This window comes from Mirounga angustirostris, unplaced genomic scaffold (assembly GCF_029215605.1).
Source record: "Mirounga angustirostris isolate CCGP_5_RB_7025 unplaced genomic scaffold, mMirAng1.0.hap1 SCAF_14, whole genome shotgun sequence".
Lineage (NCBI taxonomy): Eukaryota > Metazoa > Chordata > Mammalia > Carnivora > Phocidae > Mirounga > Mirounga angustirostris.
In genome coordinates, this window is record NW_026991722.1 from 83,151,298 (window position 1) to 83,164,647 (window position 13,350).

General features: G+C 36.6%; 1 protein-coding gene across 3 annotated transcripts in view; it reads right to left on the reverse strand.

Moving 5' to 3' along the window:
- SPPL3 (signal peptide peptidase like 3) overlaps positions 1 to 13,350 on the reverse strand; it is a 135,196-nt gene that overhangs the window by 39,045 nt on the left and 82,801 nt on the right. For 2 of the 3 annotated variants that reach the window (XM_045887491.3, XM_064578502.1), the window contains exon 2: positions 6,030 to 6,107. The exons of the other annotated variant lie outside the window; for it this stretch is intronic. In XM_045887491.3, coding sequence (XP_045743447.2) covers positions 6,030 to 6,107 — 78 coding nt within the window. The remainder of the gene's footprint in view (positions 1 to 6,029; positions 6,108 to 13,350) is intronic. 3 annotated transcript variants of the gene reach the window in all.

Sequence of the window (13,350 nt, forward strand, 5' to 3'; positions counted from 1 at the left end):
AATGAAACCAAAAGTTGTTTCTTTGAAAAGATCAACAAAATCGAAAAGCCTTTAGCTAGACTGACCAAGGGGGGAAAAAAAAAGACCAAAGATACAAATGACTACAAGAAAAAATTGAAGAAGGAACATCACTCACTACCGATCAATAAAAATTAAATGAATTATATATGAACAATATGAACAAACTGATGCCAACGAGATCATTTAGAAAAGATACACAAATCCTAGAAAGACACAAATTACCAAAACTGACTCAAGAAGAAATAGAAAATCCAAGTAGACTTAGAAGAAGAGATAAAATTGGTAATTAAAAATCTTCCCACGTGCAACTGTAAGAGAGTTGGAATGGTTATACTAACATCAGACAATGTAAGAGTTTCATGACAAAAATTGTTGCTAAAGGGTGACATTTTATCTCGATCTATTAGGAAAATAAAAAAATTGTAAACAGAAGTGAAAAGACAAACCCACAGGCTAAGAGAAACTCTTTGCAAGCATTTATCTGATAAAGGACTTGTACCCATAATATATAAAGAATTCTCAAACAACAATAAGAAGGTGATATAATTTTAAAATGGGCAAAAGATATGAATAGACACTCTTCACTAAAGAAGACACACATATGGTAAATAAGCACATGAAAAGATACTCAATACCTCATTAGTCACTAAGGAAATGCAAATCAAAACCACAGTGAGATACCATTTCGTATCCACCAAAACAGAACACAGTATCTATAATCAAAAGATAATAACAGAAATTGGAACCCTCATACATTGCCAGTAGGAATGTAAAATGATGCAGCTGCTTTGAAAAACAGTGGCAATTTCTCAAAATGTTAAAAATAGAGTTGCAAAATAGATCCCAGCAATTCCAGTCCTGGTATCTACTCAAGAGAAATGAAAACTTATGTCCCAACACAAACTTGTACATGAATGTTCACAGCAGCCCAAATGTGGAAACAAACCTGTCTATCAACTGATGCATGGATAAACAATATATTGGGCAATAAAAAGGAATGAAGTACCAACACATGCTATAACATGAATAAACTTTAAGAACATTATGCTAAGTGAAAGAAGACTGTCACAAAAGGCCATGTATTGGATGATTCTACTTAAATGGAAATTTCCAGAATAGGCAGATCTATATAGAGACAGCAAATAGATTAGTGGTTGCCTAGAGCAAGGGAGAAGGCAAAGGGGGAATGACTGCCAATGCATACAAGGTTTCCTTTGGGATGATAAAACTGTTCTAAAATTGGTGATAGTTGCACAATTTTGTAAATATACTAAAACCACTGAATTGTGCACTTTACATAGAATTTTATCTATGTATATCTCAACAAAGCTGTTTAAAAAAAACCCCTACTAATAAAAAAAAAAAAAAGAAAGAAAGAAAGAAGAAGGAATAAAGTATTGAACCAAGTAGGAAAAAAACAAAACCAAAAAAAGCCTCCCACAATGGAAAGCCTGGCTTTAGACAGATAAACTCTAACAAATATTTAAAGAAGAAATAATACAATTCTAACACAGTCTTTTCAGGAAAATGAAAGAGGAGGAAACACTTCCCAACTCATTCAATGAGGCCCAATATTATCCAGGTACCAAAGTCATAAGACGACTGGTAACAAGAAAAGTACAGACCAATATCCCTCACGAATACAGACACAAAAATCTTTAACAAAATATGAGCAACATTTAGAAGAGTTATATATCATGAGGTGAGATTTACCCCAGGAATACGAAGTTGGTTCAACATTAAAAAATTAATATACCTAGGGGCGCCTGGGTGGTTCAGTCAGTTAAGCGTCTGCCTTTGGCTCAGGTCATGATCCCACAGTCCTGGGATCGAGTCCCACATCGAGCTCTCTGCTCAGTGAGGAGTCTGCTTCTCCTTCTGCCCCTCCCTTTGCTTGTGCTCTCTCTCTCTCTCTCAAAAATAAATAAAATCTTTAAAAAAAATAAAAAAATAATAATATACCATATTAATAGAACAATGGATAAAAGCCACATGACTAGCTCACTAAATGCATGAAAATATATGACAAAACCCATTCATGATAAAAACTCTCCACAAACTAGAAACAGGAGGAAGTTTCCTCACTGATAAAGGGCATTTATGAAAAACCTACAGCTAACACTGTACTTAATGGTAAACAATTAAATGTTTTCCCCTTAAGATTAGGAACAAAGCAAAGAAGGATGTGTGCTCTTTTCACTTTCTATTCAACACTGTACTGGAGGTTCTATCCTATACAATAAAGGGGAGGGGGAAGAAGGAGGAGGAAAAATTAAAGGCATTCAGATTTGAAAAGAAGAAACAAAATTGCCTTTATTTGCAGACATTATCCTGTGTGTAGAAAAACCTATGGAGTCTGTATAAAAAAAACGATTAGCACAATAAATGAGTTCATCAAAGCCACAGGATACCAGATCAATGTACAAAAATCAATGGCAAGTTCTACATACTCAGCAACGAAAAATCCAAAATGAAACCAAGAAAAAAATTCCATCAAAAATTACATCCAAAAAGAACAAAATACTTAGGAATATCAAAAAGAATGACGTACTTAACAAAAGAAGTGCAAGCCTTATACACTGAAAATTACAAAGAATTACTAAGAAAAAGTAAAGATCTAAGTAAATGGAGAAACATTCCAGGTCCCTGAACAAGAATATTAGGAGAGCCATTCTTCCCCAAATGATCTGTAGATCAACAATACCTACAAAATTCCAGCAGAATTTTTTTTTTTTTTTGTAGAAAATGACCAGCTAAATCTAAATTTATGTGGAAATGCAAAAGATCCCAGAGTAGCTAAAATTCTGAAAAAGTACTAAGTTTTAAGACTTGCACAACTGGATTTCAACAGTTATTATAAAAGCTACGGCAATCAAGACACTGTGGTACTGTCCTAGGAGAGACATATAGACCAAAGAACAGAAATCAGCATCCAGTGATAAACCCTTACATTTATGGTCAACTGTGTTTTCACAGTGGTGCCGAGGCAATTCAATGGGGTAACAGATAGACTTTTCAATAAATGGTGTGGGGACAACTGGACAGCCATGTTCATAAGATGAATTTACATTTTACTTCATGCCACATAGAAAAACTAACTCACAATGAATTATGGACTTAAATGAAAGCAATAAAACTAGAAAAATTTTTAAAGAAAACATGAGAAACTCTTTGTGCCCATGAATTAGGAAACAATTTTTCACCAAAAACATGACATAAAAAGTTGGTAAGGTGGACTTTATCAAAATTTAAGATGCTTACACTATGAAAGACAGTATTAAGAAGATATAAAGGCAGAGACTGGGAGAAGACATTTGTAAATCCTATGACTAGGAGAGAACTTGTATCTAGAATATTTAAAGAAATGTTACAACTCAGTATAACAAAAGCAACCCAATTTATAAATGGCCAAAGATCTGATAGACATTTCACCAAAGAAGAAAAACATATGGCCAATAAGCACATGAAAAGATGGCTCAACATCTTTTCAACATTCTAATCTGCGTTATTAGGGAAATGCAATCAAAGCCAAAGTGAGGTATCATTTCACATCCTAGTACTAAAATGGCTGTAATAAAAGAACAATAACGTGCGCTTAAAAAAAGCTCCAACCTGCTATGGCTTGAACTGTATAATTAAAAACGGTTAAAAATAGCAAATTTTATATTTTATCACAATAAAAATTTTTTTTACAGTCCTAATACTTAAAAAAAGATAGTAGTGAACAAAGTAGGAAAAAACAAAAATGATCTTCCCACAAAGAAAAGCCCAGCTTTAGATGGTATCACTGGTGAGTTCTATCATATACATAAAGAAGAAATAACACAATTTTGAATAATCTTTTCCAGGAAACAGAAGAAAACACTTCCAGACTTATTCAGTGAGGTCAATTTAAATGCCTTAAAGTATAAAAGACATAATGTACTGGACCAGAAGTATTAAGAACTGGGTTCCAATCCAGAGTTTGTTAGCAAACAGTTGTGTAATCTTTGTCAAGTTACTTCATCTTTTTGGGCTTCAGTTCCTCCATTTGTAATATAAGAGAGCTGACTAGAGAAATCCTTTTCATCTGTATAATTCTACATTTATTACATAAAATTTTGTTTAAAATTTGCCCAGTCATATAATTGATATAACCTTTCTGGAAAACAATATGGCCATATGTATGTAGTAAGAGCCAATTCACACTCTCTGACAAAGTTTTTCAACTTCTAGATACTTGTCTTAAGGAAATAATTTAACCAGCCAAAGAACACATAAAAAGGTGGTCACTTCAGGGGCGCCTGGGTGGCTCAGTCGTTAAGCATCTGCCTTCGGCTCCGGTCATGATCCCAGGGTCCTGGGATCGAGCCCCGCATCAGGCTCCCTGCTCAGCGGGAAGCCTGCTTCTCCCTCTCCCACTCCCCCTGCTTGTGTTCCTTCTCTCACTGTGTCTCTCTCTGTCAAATAAATAAATAAATAAATTCTTTAAAAAAAAAAAAAAAAAAGATGGTCACTTTAACAATCCACATGTCCAATAATAGTGGAGTAAGACAGTAACACAAAGAAATATCAAATTACTAAAAATTAGTATGAAGATTATGGAAAACATTTTTTGTTAGGTAAGAATAATCAGAATATAAATGATTTACATATGAAAATGTACACGGTATATAAATTATACACCAAACAAAAAGTCATTTCTACTAATGAAAGTAGTATCAGAATTTTGAGTCTAAAAGATTGTTTTTAACCAATTTTTTTTTTTTTAAGATTTTATTTATTTATTTGAGAGACAGAGACAGAGACAGAGCATGAGAGGGGGGAGGGTCGGGAGGGTCAGAGGGAGAAGCAGACTCCCTGCCGAGCAGGGAGCCCGATGCGGGACTCGATCCAGGGACTCCAGGATCATGACCTGAGCCGAAGGCAGTCGCTTAGCCAACTGAGCCAACTCAGGTGCCCTAAAAGATTGTTTTTAATTACAAAGTAGTTTTTGAAATGTTGATACACTATATATTCAAAGAGAAAAAAATCAAAAACTTGTCCAAAGTATAGATATAAAATATCAAGATTATGTTGATAAGGTTCTAAATTGCTCTGGTTTGATTAATGCTTCCTAAGAGTGGTTATGAACCTAGGGCTCTCAGTAGAAATCTCAATGATTAAAACTTTCATCAGCTGATACCAGAATTATCAGTAGTATTTTACCTGTTCTACCCAGTGATGAGATAAAGCCTAGAGGTCTGATTTTATCAAATACTCATTCAAGTACAGCTATAAAACTGGGCAGTTCAAAATCCTTACACCTGATTACTTCATTTATCACTGCCAACCCCTTTCAAGTTCTCTATTTAAAATTTCTCAGGCAGCCTTCATTTGTAAATATATAATCCACAAAACATCTGAGTTATACAACCACTAAAGTTCCTCTCTCTCAAATAAGGAGGGAAAAGAAGAAGCAAGCACCTAGCTTCTGGATTTTCCTTTGTATTCCATTCCTATGGCTGCCTGGTAGGACAGGGATTTCAAGGGGATCCAGTCTCAGCATTGCCAAGTTCAGTAGAGAGAATACTTGGTGAATGATCTTGGGCACAATCCTAGTAATAGTAGGTTGAACTGTATGAAATCATTTCTGTAGGTCAAAAGAGTAGACCATCGGTAACTGCATATGGCTCAACTAATGTCAATGCCTCTATATTAAGGAAAACTTTCTGTCCCCTTTCAAACTCTGTAGAATCACTGTCAAGGATTCTCTCCTTGATCTTTTCAATGAATACACTTATGTGAGTCATTATTTCCAGAACCACAATTAAAGCAATTTTAAATTTTAATTTTTAAGCATTTTTTACACATTTGCATTAAAATGAAGTATTTTAACAGCAGCCAACCAAATAAGTATCAGAATTATTCCACTCTAACTCAATTCTTGTTAGTCATGTTTCTCTTCACAGAGCAGTAAGTTTTCACACTTTCAGAGCAATGCTTCTTCCACCTCCAACTGAAATCCATACATATTGAGAGAAACTCACCTGAAACTACCATAGACTATAAGTAGAATGGAAATCAGAAATGTAGACACTTGACTGGAATCCACCAGGGAATAGGCCCTAGAGAAATAAGAGGGGAAAAAAATTAGATCACATGCCACAAGTCCTCATGGAGTTTACAGTCTGGTGGAGTTTCATTATTGTTTTTAAGTTAAAAAAAAAAAAGTGTAAATTAGCACGAACAAAACAGCATAATTAAAATGAGATCTGCTTGTTTAATATAAAGAATACATGTGTAGGTTCACAGCTATTATTAGTTAACACACTCAGGATGTTAAATGATATCAATGTAAAAATCCCACCTCTCTATACCACATATGCCTACAACATCCACTCCCAATTTAAGAAGTACCAAAATATCTACCATCACTGTGCCAAAGATAAAAAGTCTCAGTGATTAAACTGTTATCAGTTTACATTTGAACTGTCAATAGTATTTTACTGCTTTTCCTCAGTGATGAGATGAAACCTGTATCTCTCTCCTGAATTCCATTTCCATTTTTATAATTGCCCACTGGTTCTCACCATCTGGGTGTCCTACAGGAGTTTTTCCAAGACAACAAGGTCCAAAATTAAAGTCAGTATTCTTCCCTTCATATCTGATCCTCTCAAGGAATGGAATCACGATTCCCTCAGTTCAAAGCTAGAAGTCGGCTGTATCCTTGACACCCCCCCTTCTCTTACTTCACACATGTAACAACAGTCAGCAAGTCCTGCAACTGCCACATCCCCAACTACCCCACTTCTCTGAATCCTACTGGCAATTCTTTAGCTCCCTTCTATAGCTTGACCAACAGAAATCTTGTAAGTCTGTCTCCAGGAGTTAACCCTTCATACTAATCATTCTTGTTAGGGATTTTCCTAAAACAAACTTCGTTTTTTCATTCAGCAAATATTTAATGATGCCTCTGTGCCAGGCACTCTGCTAGCAACTGGGGATACAATAACAAACAAGACTGTCTTGGACCCTCACTGAATGTTCTAAAGGAATAAAAAAAGTAAACTCCATTCTTTCCAAAGGAATGAAAACAAAAAGTTAACACAAGCAAGTGAATATAATCATGGAAAATGTTGTAAAGGGGAGAGAGACAAGTACAAGGTCCTCTGAGAATATATAATAGGTGGATCCTATGGAAGAACTGGGCAGAGATGGGGGGCTTTCCTTAGGGGAATAGATGAATGCGTGAGATACAAGACACAATAATGGACTTGGTGATTGTTTACGGGAGCTAAGAAAGCATTCCCAGCTTTCTGCTGAGCAGCTGGTGGATGCTGTATCATTAAGCAAAAAAGGCAACATATGGAAGCAGATTCCTTGTATGTTGGGTTTTGGACTGTTGAGGAGACAGGTGGATATGTTTGTCTAGAGCCCAGAAGCAGCTCTAAGCCAAAGATATATATTGGGAGCTCATCACCTTCAACATGGTAATTGAAAACATAGCTGTGCGTGAGACTGCCGAGGAGTAATGAGAAGAGGACCTGGGAGGAAAGCCTGAGAAACTTCTAAAATATAAAGGCCAGGAAGAAGGAGAAGCTGCAAAACACACAGACACACCCCCCAAAATGAAAGAGAAAGAGGAAGAAAACCCAGAAAACCCAGGATAGCAGGGTGTGATGAGAGTGTTTCATAGAGGCAGCAGGATCAGATGGGTGCCTGAATTTAAACCCTTGCTCTACCACTTATAAGTAGTTACTCAACCTAAGTTCAGCTCCTTCACCTATAAAATGTGAATAATGGCACCTACCTTAAATAGATATTAAGCAATCAAATGAGGGGTGACTGGGTGGCTCAGTTGGTTAAACATCTGCCTTCGGCTCAGGTCATGATCCCAGGGTCCTGGGATCGAGCCTCACATCAGGCTCCCTGCTCCACGGGGAGCATGCTTCTCCTTCTCCCTCTGCCCCTCCCCCTGCTTGTGCTCCCTTTCTGTCAAATAAATAAAATCTTTTTTAAAAAATCAAATGAGACAATTCCTATAATGAGCTGAACACAGTAAGTACTCACTTAATAATCATTCATTGTTAGTATTAGGAGGGAGAGGTCACCTGTGCTGAAGTCTGCAGAGATAGCAAGTAAGATAAAAACCGGTGTCCATTGGATTGATTTACCATGTAAGTCACTGGTGACCGTAGCAAGAACACTTTAAGGTGTGGTAGTGATGGGGGTCAAGTTGGAACTGGCTGAGAATCAGAATTAGGCAAATGGATACTGACATCTTCTTCAAAGGCACGAGGAAGGGAACAGCAGTGGGAGGGGAATGTAAGGAGAAGAAAAAAATTTGTTCTAAAGATTTACTCATTTGAGAGAGAGAGAAAGACTGCATGCACGTGCAGGGGGGGGGAGGGGCAGAGGGAAAGAGAGTCTTAAGCAGACTCTGCTGAGCGTGGAGCCCCATTTGGGGCTCGATCCCACGACACCGAGACCACAACCTGAGCAAAACCAAGAGTTTTGGCTTAACCGACTGAGCCACGAAGGCTCCCTGGGTCTGAATTTTTTTTTTTTTTTTTTTAAGACAGGAGATATTCAACCTTTTGTGTATGCTGAGTGGAAATTATCCCAGTGAGGAGGGAAAGACTAGTGAATACAGAGGAGAAGTTTCCTTTATCTTTCTAAAAAATAGGGACACACAGTGAAATTTCATGGTAAGATACTGTGATCTGTAGTGTCATTTTTTTGATCTTCAGTTTTTAGACGCACATACTGAAGTAACTCTGGGTGAAACGACAGGATTTAAGGTTTGCTTTAAAATGTCCCAGGGGGGAAAAAAAGGGCAGGGGATAGATTTTTTTAAAGGCAAAATTATTTTTAATTATTGAAGCTAGAATGATAGGTAGATGGGAATTCATTATAAAGCTGACCCTTGAACAACACAGGGGTCAGGGATGCTGACCCACCTTCACAGTCGAAAATCCATGTACAACTTTTGACTCCCCAGATACTTAACTATTAACTACTGTTGACCAAAAGCCTTACCAATAACATCAACAGTTGACTAATATAAATTTTGTATGTGATATTACATATTGTACTCTTTTAATAAAGCTAGAGAAAAGAAAACGGTAAGAAAATCATAAGGAAAGTACATTTACAGCCCTGTAGTGTATTTATCGGGAAAAAAAAAAAAAGAATCCATGTATAAGTGGACCTATGCAGTTCAAACCCATTATTCAAGAGTCAATTACACTCTTCTACTTTTGTGTATTTTGAAAACTTCCACAATAAAAAGTTAAAAAAGAAAAAAAAAACCTTTTTCACAGTTAACGTGAAAATTGGTAAGACAGTTAAAAGTGTGAGAGGCAGATGAATACAGGAACGTCTGTTCTGGGTCATGAGTTCTGAACCACAGCATCCCACTGAACCACCCCTTCCTAAAATTTCACTCAGCAGAGGGAATGGAGATGCAGGAGACAGGACAGCCACCCTAGCCTCTCTGCTAGCCTGTGTTCAGCAATGCAGCTGTGGCGGGCCAACGTGTCCTCTTCTAGACAGACAACCAGACGACGTAGACAGGGCCTACCCACCACAAGACTACATTTTGTATATTAGGAAAACTTATTCAATTTCTCTTTATTTTAAAATTATGTTTCTTGCTTCAACATAATCACTTTTGTACATATCTCTTCTTAAAATTCTGAAAACAAATGACATCTGTTTAGGAGGAACATTTTCTTAAAATGAAAAACAATTTTTTGGAAAACATCATATAATCATATGGTACAAAAATCAAAACTATGTGTATCAAAAGGTGCACACCAGGAAGTCTCACTCCCATCTAGTTTCCCGAAGTCCTCTTTAGATAACCACTTTTATTAGTTTCTTGTAGAGCCTTTTAGAATATATAATATACACATATTATTTCTCACCATTTCTTATACAAAAGGTAGGACTCTGTACTCCCCCTACCCTCCTTTTACAATATAGCCTAGAGATCTTCCTATATAATCAATATGTGCAGATTTTCTCTTCTTTTTTATTTTCTTTAAGCTGTATAGTATTCTATTGTGTGGATACACTGAAAAACACAGGGTGGTTTGTTTTTTTTTTTAAACAAATCCCTTTTAGATGGACACAGTGGTTGTTCCCAAAAATTCTCTTAACTGCACTTCTACAAAAAAAGCCGTGTAAATTACACCTGCAATGCACACATGAAATGACACGTCTGTGTAGAACAAAGGTCTTAAAAGTGAGACTGCAGGATCACAGAGGAAATACACATGCAATTTGATAGATATTGCCAAACCGCCCTCCAGAGAGATTGTATCATTTTGCATTCTCACCAGCAACTATTAGGGTTCCTCTTTCCAAAGCCTTGCCAACAGTGAGTGTCATCTAATTTTGGAATTTTTACCAATTTGACACATGAAAATTGGTATCTCAATATGGCTTTCATTTGCATTAATTTTCTGATGTAATTAAAAAATTTTAAATTGATTAAAAGTGAGCTTAAGCAGCTTTTCACATGATTAAAGGCTAGTAGGCATTTTTCTAAAAAATTTAAATTTTTTTTCCAGATTCCAGGGTTATAAAAAACAAAGGCAGACTTTTTTTTTCTTTTTTCTTTTTAAAGATTTTACTTATTTATTTGACAGAGAGAGACACAGCGAGAGAGGGAACACAAGCAGGGGGGAGTGGGAGAGGGAGAAGCAGGCTTCCCGCCGAGCAGGGAGCCCGATGCGGGGCTCGATCCCAGCACCTGAGATCATGACCGGAGCGGAAGGCAGACACTTAATGACGGAACCACCCAGGTGCCCCCCCCCCTTTTTTTTTTTCTAAAGGATCTTTTCTTTTGCTGGTGTTTTACTTGGATTGGATGCCTTGGCTTTTTTGTACCCTTTGTATTCTGAAGCCTACTGTCATTACCTAAAAGGTAGATTAGAGTCTAAACTTCCCAAACTCAGTATCTTAAGATCTCATACTATTGTTTATTCTTTTTGCTGCATCTCTCAAATCAGTGGAGACTCTCCAGAGACTCATCACTTAAGACTTCTAGATGTCTGGGGCTGAACTGTTACTAAACCAGCTCTTTGTCTTCCACAGATCCTCTGGGCTGTGCTCTTGTCTCTGTGGCTGCCCATCTTGTAGTCACTGACTTTCTTCAGTCTTTTTCAAGGCAAGGGTTTGACCATGTGCAAAATGCCTTCTAAAGAGGCTGACCAGGGCTACCAGCCAATAAACATGTTACCCACTGCAGAACTAAATGCATAGTTTCAGAAAATGGTTTCTTTTAAACAGTTTTATTTTTCCAATCTATACAAGAAAATTTGGTGAAAGCTGACTCCTGATATATCCATGGTATTTTATAATTTATAACATTTAAAAAAGTTATTACATTGCAAAATGTACCAAGTATCACATAATTAGAAGTTATGGGTTCTTTGAAATGTCATATATTTTCAACTCAAACTACCATTACTGAAGTTTTACAAAAAGCTTTTTAACACAAAGAATTTATTATACAGAATATGGTTTAAAATTAATTTTAGCCAATTTGCTTTTTAAAAACAGTACTGATTTTCTTTTAAAAAATTACAAAAATGGGGCGCCTGGGTGGCTCAGTCAGTTGAGCGTGCGACTCTTGATTTCAGCTCAGTCACGATCTCAGGGTTGTGAGATTGAGCCCCACACTGGGCTCCGTGCTGAACTCGGAGTCTGCTTGTCCCTCTCCCTCTGCTCCACCCCCTGCTCACGTGTGCACTCTTTCTCTCAAATAAAAATATTTTTTAAAAATTACAAAAATAATTCATGTTTATTGTAACAATCCAAATAACAGGTTAAGAAGCAAAAGTACAACTGCCTCCTCCCTCCTCCTTCTCTGCACTCCCATTCCCTAGGAGTAGACACTGTTTACAATTTGGTTTGTGCATCCTTCTATATAAATTGCAGAATGTATACACAGCCATAAAAACAGACACACACATATTCTATAACTTACTCTTTTTGAAAACTCAACTACATACCAGGAGCTATTCTTTTCTATTGCCTTACCTTATTGGCCTTTGGGTATAAAATTAAGACATAGAAAACCTGACAATATAGAAAGCATTCTTCTTTTTCTTTTCTTTGAGAGAAATCTTCTAGGTTCAAAGAATACAACTTTTAACCACATACACACTATCTAAAAATTCTTATTTCTGAGGTATTAACAACGGCAGGATCTCCCAATGCTTCACACTTTTTCATCTCACTTTACTTTCTAAAATTAGGAGGGTAGACTGTTGTTTCTAACCTCAACAGAAACAAATGGATGCCTGTGTCTGTGTTGCTCTTTTTCGTCAATTTAAGATTTAGTGAAGACAGGAACACTTCTATTGCCCTTTTTTCAAAGGCAAACTATGGAATCCCACAGGTAAAGATAACATCCATATCCTGACACTGAACAGTCAAATCTCCTGTGAGAAACATGAGGAAGCACTGCATCTTGTGCTCTGGCAGATGCGCTCTAACAACTCCTGTCAGGCCTAGAGGCTATCAAAAACATTGATATTATACGTAATATTACATTTCAAATGTGTATAGAAATCATTTTTGGAAAATAACATCTGCTTACAAAATGTAAACATGCTAGCACATTTTGTCACAGACACTGAACGTGTTAGAACATTCTGCTATCCTAAACAACTTGACGAAGTTTTTCTTTTTTCACATTTACCAGAAAACCTTCTGCCACTTACATTCTCTCTAAGTTTAGGGACTTAGTCGCATAGATGCATTATGTTTTATGAATCACTTATGTTTACTTCACTAGAAGTTGCCTGTATCAAGTTTAAGTAGCAATATGTACACTTTACTATTAAGTCTTCAAAAATCCCTGAGGACAGAAGAAACTATTTAGCTGATGATAAGCCTAGGATGTAGTTAAAAACACAAGTTCTCCCCCTCACACCAGCTGTCTTAGCCAACAGTCTGCTGGGTCATGTTGTATCTTAATCAATACAAATAGATAATTACAAAAATAGCAAAAGTAAAGATCGAATGGAACATACACTCAAATATCGAACTGCACTGTCCAATATATATATAGCAGCCACTAGCACTAAAACGGCCATTAGTCACTAGCCACATGTGGTTTAAATTTAATTAAAAATTTGGTTCACTGGTTATACTAGTTGAATTTCAAGTGTCCAACAGCTGGTGGCTACGGTATTGAATGGCCAGATAAAGAATATTTCCTCAAAGCAGAAAGTTCTCGTGACTGCACGGACATATACTTGTATACAAGATGTCCATATTTTATTTAAAAACTGGGCTTCTGGGGTTTTCTCGGTGGTAAGAGTAACATCCGACATTTTACTGAGTGCTTAA